This window comes from Rhinoraja longicauda, chromosome 16, assembly GCF_053455715.1.
Source record: "Rhinoraja longicauda isolate Sanriku21f chromosome 16, sRhiLon1.1, whole genome shotgun sequence".
Lineage (NCBI taxonomy): Eukaryota > Metazoa > Chordata > Chondrichthyes > Rajiformes > Arhynchobatidae > Rhinoraja > Rhinoraja longicauda.
This window is the reverse complement of record NC_135968.1, coordinates 9,490,009-9,509,140: the sequence shown is the minus strand read 5'-3', so window position 1 is coordinate 9,509,140 and position 19,132 is coordinate 9,490,009. Positions and strand designations below refer to the sequence as shown.

General features: G+C 47.2%; 1 protein-coding gene across 1 annotated transcript in view; it reads left to right on the top strand.

The window, feature by feature from the left end:
- Window positions 1–19,132, top strand: part of pcdh15b (protocadherin-related 15b) — a 1,128,636-nt gene that overhangs the window by 914,289 nt on the left and 195,215 nt on the right. The window contains exon 23 of the mRNA XM_078413191.1: window positions 1,483–1,707. Coding sequence (XP_078269317.1) covers window positions 1,483–1,707 — 225 coding nt within the window. The remainder of the gene's footprint in view (window positions 1–1,482; window positions 1,708–19,132) is intronic.

Here is a 19,132-nt window from a genome sequence, read left to right as displayed (position 1 = left end):
CCCGTGACTCTCAGTCTGAAGAAGGGTCTCGACCCGAAACTTCGCCCGTTCCTTTTCTCCAGAGATGCTGCCTGTCCCGCTGAGTTACTCCAGCATTTTGTGTCTACCTTCGCTTTTAACTTTGGACCACGATGAAGGATACAAAATGGGAGACGAGGAACCGCTGAGATGAATACAAAGAAGGAATTGTGCTTTAGATGAAAAGGACGGCTGAATCTAACATCTCCTGCAAAGTTCAAGTCTCCCCAAACATTCATTGAAAAACAAACAAGTGAAAATTATTTTTAATTGCCAGTTTGTTTGGCATCTGTTTTAAATTGTCCAAAACGCGTTCTCAATTGTTTCTCCACAAAGTTTAAACACATTTCCATAGATTTTAACTATTTAACTTCAGCGGCATTTATGATAAGTGCTTATTGTAATTTTTAAATGAACAATGTTTCTCGTCTGCCTTGGGACCATAATCCTTCATAAAGATAAATAAATAAATAACAGGGCGGCACAGTGGTGCAGCCGTAGATTTGCTGCCTTACAGCACTTACAGAGCCAGAGATCCGGGTTCGATCCCGACTACGGGCGCTGTCTGTACGGAGTTTGTACATTCTCCTCCAGCCGCAAGACCCTGCAGCGCATAGTGAACACTGCTGAGAGGATCACTGGCGCCTCACTCCCAACACTCCTGGTCCTTTACACCACCCGCCTCACCCGCAAAGCATTGAGCATTGTGGGTGACCCCTCCCACCCCTCCAACAGCCTCTTCACCCTCCTGCCTTCAGGGAGAAGGTTTCGCAGCCTGAGGTCGAGCACCACCCGACTAAAGAACTGTTTTTTCCACCAGGCTGTCAGGATGCTGAACTCTCTCCCCTCCCTTCCTCCTCTCTCCCCTGCCCCCATTGGACCTGGACTTTAACACCCCACACACACGCACATCCAGACACTTTTTTTTTAACGCATTTGAAGTGACTATATTTTATATTTTATGTTGATTGTTGTTTGCTGTGCCTTTTTAATTTTAACTTAGTTTTATGCACTTTGTTCCTCGGGATTGTGGGAAACGGTATTTCGATTTTCTGTCTGTGTAAACTGGCCGAGGATTGACAATAAAATTGACTTTGACTTTGATGACCTGCATGGGTTTTAGACAATAGACAATAGGTGCAGGAGTAGGCCATTCGGCCCTTCGAGCCAGCACCACCATTCAATGTGATCATGGCTGATTTTCTCCGGGTTCGTCAGTTTCCTCCCACACTTCAAAGGCGTACAGGTTTGTTGGTTAGTTGGCTTGGTAGAAGTGTAAATTGTCCCTAGCATGTGTAGGATAGTGTTAATGTGCTGGGATCGCCGGTCGGTGCGGACTCGGTGGGCCGAAGGTCCCGTTTCCGCGCTGTGTCTCCAAACTAAACTAAACTAAATCAATTATACTTAATACTTAAAGCTGCCGGACTGACCCAGACTGGTTTTCTACATTTTCTTCTTCCTCAGGCAACAGATGCAGACTTTGGACCGAACGCAACGTATCGGATAAGAACTGCGGAGGCCAGGAAGCTATTTTCCGTCAATCCCTCGACAGGGGAATTGTCAATTCTAGAGTCAGTGGATTACGAAACTCTCGACACTGCTGATGCCAGCTACAGCTTTGTCGTCGAGGCAGTGGATGGAGGGGGAGGCATGCCACCAGGGTTAGCCACCGTGATCGTTCAAATTAAGGTAAGCAACGTGCATTGGGTGGAATTCAGTGTACGGTGGAAACATACCGAGATTTGGGCCCCACATCTGAGGAAGGATGTGCTGGCACTGGAGAGGGTCCAGAGGAGGTTTACGAGAATGGTCCTAGGATTGAGTGGGTTAGCATATGATCGGCATTTGACAGCACTGGGCCTGCACTCGCTGGAGTTTAGAAGGATGAGGGGGGGGACCTCATTGAAACCTATGGAATAGTGAATGGCTTGGATAGAGTGGATGTGGAGAGGGTGTTTCCACATGTGGAGAATCCAGGGCCAGAGGTCATAGCCTCAGAATTAAAGGACGTTCCTTTAGGAAGGAGATGAGGAGGAATTTATTCAGTCCGAGGGTGGTGAATCTATGGAGTTCATTGCCGCAGAAGTCTGGAGGCCAAGCCAGTGGATATGTTTAAGGCAGAGATAGTTCGATTCTTGATTCGTACAGATGTCAGGGGTTATGGGGAGACACGTTAGAGGCAGGAAACATGTTCCCAATGTTGGGGGAGTCCAGAACCAGGGGCCACAGTTTAAGAATAAGGGGTAGGCCATTTAGAACAGAGATGAGGAAAAACTTTTTTAGTCAGAGAGTTGTGAATCTGTGGAATTCTCTGCCTCAGAAGGCAGTGGAGGCCAATTGCCTGAATATATTCAAGAGAGAGCTAGATAGAGCTCTTAAGGATAGCGGAGTCAGGGGGTATGGGGAGAAGGCAGGAACGGGGTACTGATTGAGAGTGATCAGCCATGATCACATTGAATGGTGGTGCTGGTTCGAAGGGCCGAATGGCCTCCTTCTGCACCTATTTTCTATTGTCTATTGAGAATGCAGGAGGAAGTGGTTAGGAGGGAAAGATAGATCAGCCATGATTGAATAGCAGAGTAGACTTGATGGGCCGAATGGCCTAATTCTGCTCCTATCACTCATGAACTTAAGACGGACACAAAAAGAGTAAAACTCAGCGGGTCAGGCACCATCTCCGGAGAAAAGGAATAGGTGACGTTTTGGGTTGAGACCCTTCTTCAGACAGAGTGGGAGGGGGGGGGAGGGGAACAAGAGATAGAGACGGTACTTAAGTCAAATGAATGGAAGATATGCCGAATGCAACGATAATCAAGGAAATGTAGAGCCTACAATGATCCACTTATTCACAAAATGCTGGAGTAACTCAGCAGGTCAGGCAGCATCTCGGGAGAGAAGGAATGGGTGACGTTTCGGGTCGAGACCCTTCTTCAGACTGAATCCACTGTTGGCTGTGGGATAGGTGATAATAGGTTAATTGCAATGGGTAGGGTGTGATTACTTAATCTTCTGTTGTTGCGACCAATGCATTCATAGCAAGAGGATTTGAGTATAGGAGCAGGGAGGTTCTGCTGCAGTTGTACAGGGCCTTGGTGAGACCGCACCTGGAGTATTGTGTACAGTTTTGGTCTCCTAATCTGAGGAAAGACATTCTAGCCTTAGAGGGAGTACAGAGAAGGTTCACCAGATTGATCCCTGGGATGGCAGGACTTTCATATGAAGAAAGACTGGATAGACTGGGCTTATACTCGCTGGAATTTAGAAGACTGAGGGGGGATCTTATTGAAACATATAAAATTCTTAAGGGGTTGGAGAGGCTAAATGCGGGAAGATTGTTCCCGATGTTAGGGAAGTCCAGAACCAGGGGTCACAGCTTAAGGATAAGGGGGAAGTCTTTTAGGACCAAGATGAGAAAACATTTCTTCACACAGAGAGTGGTGAGTCTGTGGAATTCTCTGCCACAGAAGTTAGTTGAGGCCAGTTCATTGCCTATATTTAAGAGGGAGTTAGATGTGGCCCTTATGGCTAAAGGGATTAGGGGGTATGGAGAGAAGGCAGGTACTGGTTACTGAGTTGGATGATCAGCCATGATCATATTGAATGGCTGTGCTGGCTCGAAGGGCCGAATGGCCTACTCCTGCACCTATTTTCTATGTTTCTATGTTTCTATGATTTCATGGGTTCCACTTTAAACCTGTGCCCCATGCTTCAAACATATCGGCGGAACAGTGGACACAGCTGGTACTGCTGCTGCCTCACAGCGCCAGAGACCTGGGTTCAATCCTGACCTCGGGCGCTTCCTGCGTGGAGTTTGCACGTTCTCAATGGTAGATTTCGTTCATTGTAGTCTAGTTTATTATTGTCACGTGAACTGAGGTACAGGGAAAAGCTTTGTGTTGCTTGCTATCCAGTCAGGGAAAAGGCTACACATGATTACAGTCAAGCCACCCACAGTCTACAGACACAGGATAAAGGGTACGAATGTTTAGTGCAGGATAAAGGTAAGTAAAGGTCATAAGGGATAGTAGTAGAATCAGGCCATTCGACCCATCAAGTCTACTCCGCCATTCAATCATAGCCGCTCTGGCTATTCCTCCTAACCCCATTCTCCTGCCTTCTCCCTGATACCTCTGACACCTGTACACAGTTTAAGAATAAGGGGTAGGCCATTTAGAACGGAGATGAGGAAAAACCTTTTCAGTCAGAGAGTTGTAAATCTGTGGAATTCACTGCCTCAGAAGGCAGTGGAGGCCAATTCTCTGAATGCATTCAAGAGAGAGCTGGATAGAGCTTTTAAGGATAGCGGAGTCAGGGGGGTATGGGGAGAAGGCAGGAGCGGGGTACTGATTGAGAATGATCAGCCATGATCACAGTGAATGGCGGTGCTGGCTCGAAGGGCCCAATGGCCTCCTCCTGCACCTATTGTCTATTGTCTAAGAATCTTATCTATCTCAACCTTAAAAATATCCACTGATGACCTCTGTGGCAAAGAATTCCACCCTGTCCAATGAAAGATAGTCCGAGAGTCCCTAATAAAGGAGATGGGAGGTCAGGACTGCTCTGCAGCTGGTGAGAGGGTGGTAATTGGTTGCCTAGTGCAGCATTTATCTCTAAGGAGTTAGTTAAGACATTGGAGATACAAGACCAAATGTTGTCTTCTGCCTTTACAAATGGATGTTAAAAACCTCATGCCATCATTTTGAAGAAGTAGATAAGCCACAAATCCTGCCTCTATTTATCTCAAAAAAATCAATATTACTATTATTTTAAAATTCACCGATTTCCGTGTGCAGAATTGTTTGAGACCATTTCTATGTTGCTTTGCGCTGCTCCGTCAAATGTCCATGCACATACAGACTTAAGGTTGTGATTCCTGTATCAGTCTTGCATGTGTTGGCATTCACAATTTCACAAGCTGTACCCCACATTCCAAAGACATGCAGGTTTGTCGGTCATTTGGCTTATTGTGGGTCAAATTGTGGACTCCCCAGTGTGTAGGACAGTGCTAGTGTGGCCCAATCTCATGCTTCTCCCCATAACCCTTGACAGCCTCACTGATCAAGAATCTCCACCTTAAAAATACCCAATGACTTGGCCTCCACAGCCCTCCTGTGGCAATGAATTCCACAGATTCACCACCATCTGACCAAAGAAATCCCTCCTCACCTATCGGCACGGTGGCGCAGCGGTAGAGTTGCTGCCTTACAGCGAATGCAGCGCCGGAGACTCAGGTTCGATCCTGACTACGGGCGCCGTCTGTACGGAGTTTGTACGTTCTCCCCGTGACCTGCGTGGGTTTTCTCCGAGATCTTCGGTTTCCTCCCACACTCCAAAGACGTACAGGTATGTAGGTTAATTGACTGGGTAAATGTAAAAATTGTCCCTAGTGGGTGTAGGATAGTGTTAATGTGCGGGGATCGCTGGGCGGCGCGGACTCGGGGGGCCGAAGGGCCTGTTTCTGCGCTGTATCTCTAAATCTAAACCTCCTTTCTAAAAGTACGTCCTTTTCTTCTGAGGCTATGCCCTCTGGTCCTGGACTCTCCCCGCTAGTGGAAACGTCCTCTCTGCATCCACTCTATCTGTGCCTTTCATTATTCTGTAAGTTCTAATGAGGCCCCCCCTCATCCTTCTGAACTCCAGCGAGTACAGGCCCAGTGCTGTTAAATGCTATAACACAGCACAGGATTAGGCCCTCTATCGCACAATGGCCGTGCTGAACATTATATGAAGATAAACTCATCTCATCTGCCTGCACATGATCTGCATCCCTCCATACCCTGCATATTTATGTGTCTTATCCAAAAGACCATCTCGGGGACCGGTCGGCTGCCTTTCCACGCCAGCTTCATCCATTTTTCCATGTCAGGTTCATAAGTTCTAGGAGCAGAATAAGCCCGTTCGGCCCATCAAGTCTACTCCGCCATTCAATCGTGGCTGATCTATCTTTCCCTCTCAACCCCATTCTCCTGCCTTTGCCCCAATACCATCTGCGATTACTCCAGCTTTACGGACTGTGCACCCCTTGCATGACAACGGTGTTTTTTCTGCTACCAAAGTGGTCCATTGTGCGTGTGGTGCTTTCAGAACCCCTCATCAATGCAAGCCTTTTATTAGGCACAAAGAGCAGGGTGGCGCAGCGGTAGAGTTGCTGCCTTGCAGCGCTTGCAGCGCCGGAGACCCGGGTTCGATCCCGACTACGGGCGCTGTCTGTACGGAGTTTGTACGTTCTCCCCGTGACCTGCCTGGGCTTTTTCCCGAGATCTTCGGTTTACTCCCACACTCCAAAGACGCACGGGTTTGTAGGTTAATTGGCTTGGTAAACCTTAAGAATTGTCACCAGTGTGTGCAGAGTCGTGTTAATGTGCGGGGATCGCTGGTTGGCACGGACCCAGCCTGTTTCCTTGCTGTGTTTCTAAAGTAAACTAAACTAATCAGCTCACCTCTCTCAACAGTAAGAACTTCGATCCCTTGACATTCATATTACGACACTTTAGAGTGGGCACGCCAAAGGGTTGGCATGGACGTGGTGGGCCGAAGGGCCTATTTCTGCACCATATGACTGCATGACCTACAGAGGTCCACACAAGGACACCACCCAGTGATAGATGACCACACCCTGATCCCATATTTTGTGGCTTAGCTTGAAATAATAAAAATTATCGTTAATAAGAGATCTGACATTACCAAAACCAGCAAGGCAGCAAGCGCAGTAAAATGATAAAACATGATAATTGTAGGCGGCTTGGATCAGTAAATCGCCTTTTATCAGCTGGGGTGATTTCTGATAAATCAGTGCTAATGCTTTGCCTGAGCACATTATCATTGAAATGTGTATTTGGAAGCGGTTTATGGAAAATCTTTTCCAAATAAGCTTATTTATATGACAATTAATGCAGCTTGCCTATGAAATGCTTCTGTGCAAATAAACAGGAGTCACTCTGATTTATCTGTGCCACTGGTAAAGCTGCTATTAGGTTTATTACAGTTTGCCAGGGAATACCTAATGAACTGAAGTGTTCACCTGCATTCGCTGCTTGAGTTCATAATGCAGTTATAGCGTCATAGAGTGGAGACAGGCCCTTCGGCCCAACTTGCCCAAACCGGCCAACATGTCCCAGCTACACTAGCCCCACCTGACCATGTTTGGTCCATATCCCTCCAAACCTGTCCTATCCATGTACCTGTCCAAATATTTCTTAAACATTGCAACAGTACCAGTCTCAACTGTAGTATCATATCATCATATATATACAGCCGGAAACAGGCCTTTTCGGCCCTCCACGTCCGTGCCGCCCAGTGATCCCCGTACATTAACACTATCCTACACCCACTAGGGACAATTTTTACATTTTACCCAGCCAATTAACCTACATACCTGTACGTCTTTGGAGTGTGGGAGGAAACCGAAGATCTCGGAGAAAACCCACGCAGGTCACGGGGAGAACGTACAAACTCCTTACAGTGCAGCACCCGTAGTCAGGATCGAACCTGAGTCTCCGGCGCTGCATTCGCTGTAAAGCAGCAACTCTACCGCTGCGCTACCGTGTGGAAACAGGCCCTTCAGCCCAACTTGCCCACACTGGCCTACAATGTCCCAGCTACACTAGCCCCACCTGACCGAGTTTGATCCATATCCCTCCAAACCAGTCCTATCCATGTACCTGTCCAAATGTTTCTTAAACATTGCAATAGTACCAGCCTCAACTACCTCCTCTGGCAGCTTGTTCCACACACCCACCACCCTTTGTGTGAAAATGTTACCCCTCAGATACCTTTAAAAATGCTTTCCCTTCACCTTGAACCTTAAACCTGCAAGATAATTGATCAGACCAATAGATAAATGGGGACATGGTGGGGTGGTTAGAATTTTTATCTAATAGATTTATAGTCAGTCATATTCCATAGAAATCAATATCTGATTTAGTCATGGTTAGCAAGCCTTTCGTGTACAATAGACACAAAGAGCTGGAGTAATTCTGCAGGTCAGACAGCATCTCTGGGGAAAAGGAATAGGTGACTGAATACAGACCAAAGAAGGGTCTCGACCCGAAACGTCACATAGAAACATAGAAAATAGGTGCAGGAGTAGGCCATTCGGCCCTTCGAGCCTGCACCGCCATTCAATATGATCATGGCTGATCATCCAACTCAGTATCCCGTACCTGCCTTCTCTCCATACCCCCTGATCCCTTTAGCCACAAGGGCCACATCTAACTCCCTCTTAAATATAGCCAATGAACTGGCCTCAACTACCTTCTGTGGCAGAGGATTCCACAGATTCACCACTCTCTGTGGGGAAAAAAACGTTCTCATCTCGGTTCTAAAAGACTTCTCCCTTATCCTTAAACTGTGACCCCTTGTTCTGGACTTCCCCAACATCGGGAACAATCTTCCTGCATCTAGCCTGTCCAACCCCAAGAATTTTGTAAGTTTCTATAAGATCCCCCCCTCAATCTTCTAAATTCCAGCGAGTACAAGCCGAGTCTATCCAGTCTTTCTTCACATGAAAGTCCTGCCATCTCAGGAAAGTCCCAAGTCCTGCCATCCCAGGAATCAACCTGTTCCTTTTCTCCGGAGATGCTCCCTGACCCGCTGAGTTGCCCCAGCCTTTTGTGTCTCTCTTCGGTTTAAACCAGCATCTGCAGTTCCTTCCTACGCTTTTCATACACAATGATGGGCAATGACCTCCCCACCCTCCAAGGCGATGCCTCAAAAATCGCAGCCAGCATCATCAAGGACCCACGCCACCGTGGCCACGCTCTCATTTCACTCCTGCCATCAGGAAGAAGGCTCAGGAGGCTGAAAAACATGGCCACCAGGATCAAGAATGCGAATGGTATGTTAGCATTCATAGCAAGAGGATTTGAGTATAGGAGCAGGGAGGTTCTGCTGCAGTTGTACAGGGCCTTGGTGAGACCGCACCTGGAGTATTGTGTACAGTTTTGGTCTCCTAATCTGACGAAAGACATTCTAGCCTTAGAGGGAGTACAGAGAAGGTTCACCAGATTGATCCCTGGGATGGCAGGACTTTCATATGAAGAAAGACTGGATAGACTAGGCTTGTACTCGCTGGAATTTAGAAGACTGAGGGGGGATCTTATTGAAACATATAAAATTCTTAAGGGGTTGGAGAGGCTAGATGCGGGAAGATTGTTCCCGATGTTGGGGAAGTCCAGAACCAGAGGTCACACCTGAAGGATAAGGGGGAAGTCTTTTAGGACCGAGATGAGAAAACATTTCTTCACACAGAGAGTGGTGAGTCTGTGGAATTCTCTGCCACAGAAGGTAGTTGAGGCCAGTTCATTGGCTATATTTAAGAGGGAGTTAGATGTGGCCCTTGTGGCTAAAGGGATCAGGGGGTATGGAGAGAAGGCAGGTACAGGCTACCGAGCTGGATGATCAGCCATGATCATATTGAATGGCGGTGCAGGCTCGAAGGGCTGAATGGCCTACTCCTGCACCTATTTTCTATGTTTCTATGTTTCTAAGAAAGACTTCTTCCCAGCAACCATCAGGCTCTGAAACACTGCAAAACACTAAATAAACCATCGAAGGTATTTATTCACAAAATGCTGGAGTAACTCAGCAGGTCAGGCAGCATCTCAGGAGAGAAGGAATGGGTGACGTTTAGGGTCGAGACCCTTCTTCAGTCCGAAACGTCACCCATTACTCCAGCATTTTGTGAATAAATACCTTCGATTTGTACCAGCATCTGCAGTTATTGTCTTATACTAAATAAACCATAAACTTTAGACTTTAGAGATACAGTGCAGAAACAGGTCAGTCCGCGCTGACCAGCGATCACCCCGTACACTAACATTATCCTACACTAGGTACACTTTTACAATTTTACCTACACCAATTAACTGACAAACCTGAACGTTTTTAGAATGTGGGAGGAAACCGGAGCACCCGGAGAAAGCCCGCGCAGGTCACGGGGAGGACGCCCAAACTCCATACAGACAGCACCCACAGTCAGGATCGAACCTGGGTCCTGGGTCTCTGGGCGCTGCATGGCAGTAACGCCACCACTGCGCCGCCATGCCTCCCCATTTAATCGGATAGCGCACAAAACAAAGCTGTCCACTGTACCACGGAACACCTGACAATAATGAACCTAATCATCAGTCTGAAGAAGGGTCTCGACCCAAAACGTCACCCATTCCTTCTCTCCTGAGATGCTGCCTGACCTGCTGAGTTACTCCAGCATTTTGTGAATAAACACCTTCGATTTGTACCAGCATCTGCAGTTATTTTCTTATAATAAACCTGAACCTAAGTTATTGTATGGCGGAGATAGCCACAAAATGCTGGAGTAACTCAGCGGGACAGGCAGCATTCCTGGATAGAAGGTGGATTACCTTGCTTCTAAAGACGCACGCGTATCCAGAGCTATTGCAAGTCAATTTACCGAGCTCTCAGACGGGTATTAAACTAAACCATCAGCGTGACTGACTGCATGATTTACAGAACAATGGATGCATGTTCCCGGACTGATACAGCGATGTAGGTCAAATCAATAATTTTCAGGCTGAATCAGACAGGCTCGAAGAAAGACTTTGTGATTAGAAATTATTCTTCGTGCTATAAATTTTTGGATGGAAAATTGCCGTGATATCTATATCACGTTGAAGCGTCATTTATGGGTGAACCGACATCTGCAGTTCCTTGTTCCTACATATTAGCTCAGGGTCATGGATTAAGAAATAGATCTTGGGCAATTCTTGTTCACTCGTCTTACTTGCAGCAGCACAACGCATATGTAAGGATGGCGGAGTCAGGGGGGTACGGGGAGAAGGCAGGAACGGGGTACTGATTGAGAATGATCAGCCATGATCACATTGAATGGTGGTGCTGGCTCGAAGGGCCGAATGGCCTCCTCCTGCACCTATTGTCTATTGTCTAAACATAGCACTCTGTAAATATCAAAATGCCATAATAAACAACGAAAAATATAAATTTTAAGATGAAAATCGGGACCCCCCTTCAAACTACATCATTCTTATAACAACTCACGCAGGACATTATATATATATATATATATATATATATATATATATATATATATATATATATATATATATACATATATATAAAGGCGTACGTATAGATATATGTGAACATGTGGACAAAAATCTATCTATATATATATATGTGTGTGTGTATATATATATATATATATATATATATATATATGTGTGTGTGTGTATATATATATATATATAGATTTTTCTCCACACGTACACATATATCTATATGTACGCCTTTGGAATGTGGGAGGAAACCAGAGCATCTGGGGAAAACCCACGGGGTCACAGGGAGAAGGTACAAATTCTGTACAGAGGTCAGGATTGAACCCAGGTCTCTGGCACTGTAAGACAGCAACACCTATCCTTGACTGGACTTTGCTGGCTTTACCTAAGCACTAAACATTATCCCCTTATCATGCATCTATACACTGTGAATGGCTTGACTGTAATCATGTGTTGTCTTCCTGCTGACTGGTTAGCCATGTGTTAGGATGCTCTCTATGGTGCAGCGGTAGAAGGTCGTCAGCAGCTGTTGGGGTAGACCAGACTTCTTCAGTGTTCTTAGGTAGAACAGTCGTTGCTGTGCCTTCTTGACCAGCGCAGCAGTGTTATTGGACCATGTGAGGTCCTCCGAAATGTGAGTGCCCAGAAACTTGAAGCTGGACACTCTCTCCACACTGTCCCCGTTGATGAAGATCGGGGCGTATTCCCCGTTGTGTGACCTACGGAAGTTGATGATCGGCTCCTTGGTCTTGGTGGTATTTAGGGACACAAACTAAACTGATTCAGTGGACCAAGGGGCCTGCTTCCAGGCTATACCTCTAAGCTAAACTAAAAGGCATGTTGGATTAGGTCAGACTTGTTCGATGACTTAAACATGACAGAGACCGCAGGTAACACACAGACAAACTGGAATCAGAAACTAATCTCCGTAAGTGGCCATTGCCCTACCGCGTGCAATGCCAGAACGCGATGTGAATTAGACCATCTACTGTTCGTCAGATGGGAACACGTCTGGTTTCTGAGTGAAGATAACACCTGCAGTTGTAGAACATAGATCACCTGTGTGGCTGATTGGAGTGATGTGCAAGGATCGCTATCTGTTGGTTCGCAATGTTGGCTGTAAAACCCGTCTCCTTGATGGTAACCTTCCACGCTGTGCCTTACCGAACACACGGACATTTCTTCGACATCTCACCTGCACGTCGGCCGCTTTGCCAATCTTTAACACCTCTCCTGCTCAAGCTGTGACTCGCATCACACTTCGCATCTCCAAAGCAATTATAATCAAACGGCAAGAGTGAAAAATCATCTTAACCCGTTGCTTTCCCGCTGTGGCAGTGTAGAAAAGAAGGGAAATTTTGAAACACGGGGCAGTACAGCGCAGGAACAAACCCTTCGGCCCGCAATGTCCGTGCCAAACATGATGCCAAGACAAACTAATCTCCTCTGCCTGCACGTGATCCATGAGGCCTTTCGGCCCATCACGTCTACTCCGCCATTCAGTCATGGCTGATCCATCTCTCCCTTCTAACCCCATTCTTCTGCCTTCTCCCCATAACCCCTGACACCCGCACTGATCAAGAATCCGTCAATCTCTGCCTCAAAACGTTCCATTGGCTTGGACTCTACTGTCATTTAGATTTAGATTTAGAGATAGATCGCGGCAACCGGCTCTTCAGCCCACCGGGTCCGCGTGGCCCAGCGATCCCTGCACACTAACACTGTCCTACACACGCAGGGGACAATTTTTACATTTGCCCAGCCAATTAACCTACGTACCTGTACGTCTTTGGAGTGTGGGAGGAAACCCAAGATCTCGGAGAAAACCCACGCAGGTCACGGGGAGAATGTACAAACTCCGTACAGATGGCGCCCGTAGTCAGGATCGAACCCGAGTCTCCGGCACTGCATTCGCTGTAAGGTAGCAACTCTACCGCTGCGTCACCTGTGCCAATGAATGAATGTGGCAAATAATAAAATGTTATTTTAAGTGAAATGCGTCGTCGTGGCTGATTGAGATTGCTCTGCAAACATAAATTTGATAGATAGTGGTTTTATAGCCTAATAAACATGCTGGTTTTCAAGCTTGATTGACCCACAACAGTGGAATTGTTACAGTATCAATCTTGTGTGTGGCACGGTGGCGCGGCGGTAGAGTTGCTGCCTTTACGGTGCTTTCAGCGCCAGAGACCCGGGTTCGATCCTGACTACGGGTGTTGTCTGCAGAGTTTGTGCGTGCTCCCCGTTCTCCACATAGGTTTTCTCCGAGAGCTTCGGTTTCCTTCCACGCTCTAAGGACGTACAGGTTTGTAGGTTAATTGGCTTGGTATAAATGTAAATCGTCCCCAGTGTGTGTGTAGGACAGTGCTACTGTGCGGGGATCGCTGGTCGGCGCGGACCCGGTGGGCCGAAGGGCCTGTTTCCACTCTGTATCTCTGAACTAAAAACTAAACTAAAAACTAAACCACAAACGCAAGCCATGCATGAAATTAGTCTGAGCCTCAACAACATCACTTATCAGTCGCTAACCTTTACCCGTCCAACCTGCGGTTCTGACTGTGCTACATTGAAAAATAATCGTTCCTTCCTTGTCTGCAGTGAGCTGTGACTGCAGAAGATGGAGCTCAGAGCTGAGTTGAGTCATTGATTTGGGAGCTTTGCACGACCTATGATGAGCGTTTGTCGGCACTGGGCCTGCACTCGCTGGAGTTCCGAACAATGAGGGGGGACCTCACTGAAACGTACAGAATAGTGAAAGGCTTGGATCGAGTGGATGTGGGGAGGATGTTTCCACTAGTGGGAGAGTCTAGGACTAGAGGTCATAGACAATAGACAATAGACAATAGGTGCAAGAGGAGGCCATTCGGCCCTTCGAGCAAGCACCGCCATTCAATGTGAGCATGTCTGATCATTCTCAATCAGTACCCCGTTACTGCCTTCTCCCCATACCCCCTGATTCTCCTATCCTTCAGAGCTCTATCTAGCTCTCTCTTGAATGCATTCAGAGAATTGGCCTCCACTGCCTCCTGAGGCAGAGAATTCCATAGATTCACAACTCTCTGACTGAAAAAGTTTTTCCTCATCTCAGTTCTAAAAGGCCTACCCCTTATTCTTAAACTGTGGCCCCTGGTTCTGGATAGCCTCCGAATTAAAGTACGTTCTTTTGGGAAGGAGATGAGGAGAAATTTCTTTAGTCAGAGAGTGGTGAATCTGTGGAATTCTTTGCCACAGAAGGCTGTGGAGGTCACGTCAGTGGATATTTTTCAGGCAGAGATAGATAGATTCTTGATTAGAACGGGTGTCAGAGGTTATGGGGAGAAGGCAGGAGAATGGGGTTAGGAGGGAGAGATAGATCAGCCATGATTGGACGGCGGAGTAGACCTGATGGGCCAAATGGCCTAAACCTACTCCTATCCCTCATAACCTTATGACCCACAAAGCGTACAGATGGCTGCTCAATTTTCAGAGTGATTGACTTGAAAACCGGTCATATTTTCCGTTGGTGTATTTTCATTGTAACGGGGCAGCCCAGGTCAAAGTGTTGGGCCGGGTGAAAAGCTGTGAGGGGTTGTTTTCTCGGTTGCTTTGTTGCGTTTGCACTTCCATTCAGGGCAGTGGCAGGGCCTAAGTCAGAGCTGAGACGCACAGAGTTCACATTGGAAGCAATGTCTGGACTTCCGATTGCTTTCAGGAATGGCGGGACTGTCATATGTTGAAAGACTGGAGCGGCTAGGCTTGTATATACTGGAATTTAGAAGGATGAGAGGAGATCTTATCGAAACATTTAAGATTATTAAGGGGTTGGACACGTTAGAGGCAGGAAACATGTTCTATCGTATCGATAGAAATTTATACGAAACATGTTCCCAATGTTGGCCTCCTCCTGCACCTATTGTCTATTGTCTATTGTAACTCAGCGGGTCGGGCAGCATCTCTGGAAGACATGGATAGGCACGTCCGAATGAGTCTGAAGAAGGGTCCTCACCTGAAAAGCCACCTCATCATGTCCTCCAGAGATGCTGCCTGACCCTGCCTGAGGTCATCAGGAAGTCTGCCTCCGTCCTGGGGGTTTCATGGTAGGTGCAGAATCTTACGTAGAACGCAAACAAACAGCTGGAGTGACTAACGATACGATACGATAGAAATTTATTCACCCCAGGAGGGTAAATAGATCTGCCAACAGTCATAAAAACACAAGATACGCGACATATGAAATTAAAGTGACCAGTGGAAAGGATTGGGATTGTGAAAAGATCGGGCAAAGGGTGGGGGTGGAGGAGGGGAGGGGAGTCAGTCTACTCAATGACAGAAGGGGGAGGAATTGCACAGTTTGAAAACCACTGGGTCCCCTGTGTCGTTCTGTGCTGCATCTTGGTGGAACCAGTCTGTTGCTGAAGGTGCTCCTCAGGTTGACCGGTGTGCCATGGAGGGGGTGAGCTGTATTGTCCAGGATGCTCCGCAGTTTAAGGAGTACCCTCCCCTCCAAGACCACCTACCATGAAGCCCCCAGGACGGAGCCAGACTTCCTGATGACCTCAGCGGGTCAGGCAGCATCTCTGGAGGACATGATGAGGTGGCTTTTCAGGTGAGGACCCTTCTTCAGGCTCATTCGGACTTGCCGATCCATGTCTTCCAGAGATGCTGCCCGACCCGCTGAGTTACAATAGACAATAGACAATAGGTGCAGGAGGAGGCCATTCGGCCCTTTGAGCCAGCACCGCCATTCAATGTGATCATGGCTGATCATTCTCAATCAGTACCCCGTTCTTGCCTTCTCCCCATACCCCCTGACTCCGCTATCCTTAAGAGCTCTATCCAGCTCTCTCTTGAATGTATTCAGAGAATTGGCCTCCACTGCCTTCTGAGGCAGAGAATTCCACAGATTCACAACTCTCTGACTGAAAAAGTTTTTCCTCATCTCAGTTCTAAGTGGCCTACCCCTTATTCTTAAACTGTGGCCCCTTGTTGTTACTCCAGCACTTTGTTACCCCTTGCAGGAAGGAACCTTTTGGTTTTGTTTAGTGCAGAGATATAGCACGGAAACAGGCCCTTCTGCACACTGAGCGCCGATCCCCGCACACTAGCACAGCAGGGACAATTGACAATTTTACCAAGCCAATTAACCTGGGGGTCTTTAGAATGTGGGAGGAAACCGGAGTTCCTGGAAAAAAAAAACCCCACGCAGGTCACGGGGACAATGTACAAACCCCGTGCAGACAAGCACAAGTAGTCAGGATCAAACCCAGGTCTCTGGCGCTGCGAGGCAGCAGCTCTACCGCTGCGCCTCCGTGCTGCACCAGAGTGTTAGTACTCTTTGACGCTAATTGCTCATCCATTTATGCTTTTATCTTGGGTTTTTTGCTGCTGCTTGCTGTTCCATTGAATAGCAATGTTGCCAGGCAACTCCATTTCCGTTTCGCTAAATTTGTGCAGGTTCTTTCTCTGAATGTTCCTGTCAGACAATTTCCCTGTGTGTGTGTGTGTGTGTGTGTGTGTGTGTGTGTGTGCAGTGTTTGCATTGAGAGCATTACTCTGGTTCGATTTCGGGGCTTTGACATTTATGTTGATGCCTTCTGTTTTTTCTTCTGAGGCCACGTCTCCCATCAAATGAATACAGAGCAATAGAGTCATCGAGCAAGAAAACATATAAACCTAGAAAATAGGTGCAGGTGTAGGCCATTCGGTCCTTCGAGCCAGCACCGCCATTCATTATGATCATGGCTGATCATCCCGAATCAGTGCCCCGTTTCCTGCCTTCTACACATAACCCTCGATTCCGTTTGCCCTAAGAGCTAAATCTAACTCTCTCTTGAAAACATCCAGTGAATTGACCTCCACTGCCTTCTGTGGCGGAGAATTCCTCAGATTCACAACTCTCTGGGTGAAAAGGTTTTTCTTCATCCTCAAAGCGGCCAAACTCATCCATGGGGAAGTCCAGAACAAGGGGTCACAGTTTAAGGATAAGGGGGAAGTCTTTTAGGACCGAGATGAGAAAGTTTTTTTTCACACAGAGAGTGGTGAATCTGTGGAATTCTCTGCCACAGAAGGTAGTTGAGGCCAGTTCATTGGCTATATTTAAGAGGGAGTTAGATGTGGCCCTTGTGGCTAAAGGGATCAGGGGGTATGGAGAGAAGGCAGGTACGGGATACTGAGTTGGATGATCAGCCATGATCATATTGAATGGCGGTGCAGGATCGAAGGGCCGAATGGCCTACTCCTGCACCTATTTTCTATGTTTTTATGCCTACTATGGTGCCCCATCAAACGAAGTCCCATTTGTCCCATATCCCTCTAAACCGTTCCTATCCATGTATCTTTCGTTTTTTTTAGTTCAGTTCAGAGACACAGCGTGGAAACAGGCCCTTCGGCCCACCGAGTCCGCACCGACCATGAAATCCACACACGCTAACACTATCCTGCACACACAAGGGACAATTTATAATTTACAGAAGCCAATTAACCTACCAAGCTGTACGTTTTTGGAGTTTGGGAGGAAACCGGAGCACCCGGAGAAAACCCACGCAGGTCACGGGGAGACCCCCTCTTCAGAATGAGAGTCTGGTGAAAGGAAACAAGAGACATAGACAGGATGAAAGAGATATAGAGAGCAAATAATGGAAAGATAGGCAAAAAAGTAACGACGATGAAGGAAACAGGCCATTGCTGGCTAGGAGCTAGGTGAAAACGAGATACAGACAATGAGACTCAACAAGATGACTTTGAAGCTGGTACGACGTGGGTGGGGGAGGGATGGAGAGAGAGGGGATGCAAGGGTTACTTGAAGTTAGAGAAATCAATATTCATACCGCTGGGGTGTAAGCTGCCCAAGCCCAGGGGGAACGAGGAAACCGCATGGAATTAGGTCTGGCTAGGCTGGTCCATAAAGGGTCAGCAGAGTCATGATGGGCCGAATTACACTTCCTAACCAAGATGGCCTCCTTCTGTACAGCACCGCATGCTTGTCTCTAGTCAATGATTTCACATGGAAACAAGGTTCTGCAGATGCTGGCTTGTACCAAGTTGGTATAAGTTGGTTGATGTAAAATTGTAAGTTGTCCCTAGTGTGTAGGATGGTGCTGGTGCGCGAGAATTGCTGGCCGGCGCGGACTCAGTGGGCTGAAGGGCCTGTTTCCACGCTGCATCTGTAAACTAAACTAAAGAAATACGTGGACTTGGTGGTTCGAAGGGCCTGTTTCCGTGCTGTATCTCTATATCTCTAAACTAAACTAACTCAGCAGGTCAGGCCGCATCTCTGCAGATGGGTGACTTTCCAGCTCAGGACCCTTCTTCGGACAATAGACAATAGACAATAGGTGCAGGAGGAGGCCATTCGGCCCTTTGAGCCAGCACCGCCATTCAGTGTGATCATGGCTGATCATTCTCAATCAGTACCCCGTTCCTGCCTTCTCCCCATATCCCCTGACTCCGCTATCCTTAAGAGCTCTATCTAGCTCTCTCTTGAATGCATTCAGAGAATTGGCCTCCACTGCCTTCTGAAGCAGAGAATTCCACAGATTCACAACTCTCTGACTGAAAAAGTTTTTCTTCATCTCAGTTCTAAATGGCCTACCCCTTATTCTTAAACTGTGGCCCCTTGTTCTGGACTCCCCCAACATTGGGAACATGTTTCCTGCCTCTAACGTGTCCAACCCCTTAATAATCTTATATGTTTCGATAAAATCCCCTCTCATCCTTCTAAATTCCAGTGTATACAAGCCTAATCGCTCCAGTCTTTCAACATATGACAGTCCCGCTATTCCGGGAATTAACCTAGTAAACCTACGCTGCACACCCTCAATAGCAAGAATATCCTTCCTCAAATTTGGAGACCAAAACTGCACACATTACTCCAGGTGCGGTCTCACTAGGGCCCTGTACAACTGCAGAAGGACCTCTTTGTTCCTATACTCAACTCCTCTTGTTATGAAGGCCAACATTCCATTGGCTTTCTTCACTGCCTGCTGTACCTGCATGCTTCCTTTCAGTGACTGATGCACTAGGACACCCAGATCTCGTTGTACTTTTCCTAACTTGACACCATTCAGATAATACTCTGCCTTCCTATTCTTACCACCAAAGTG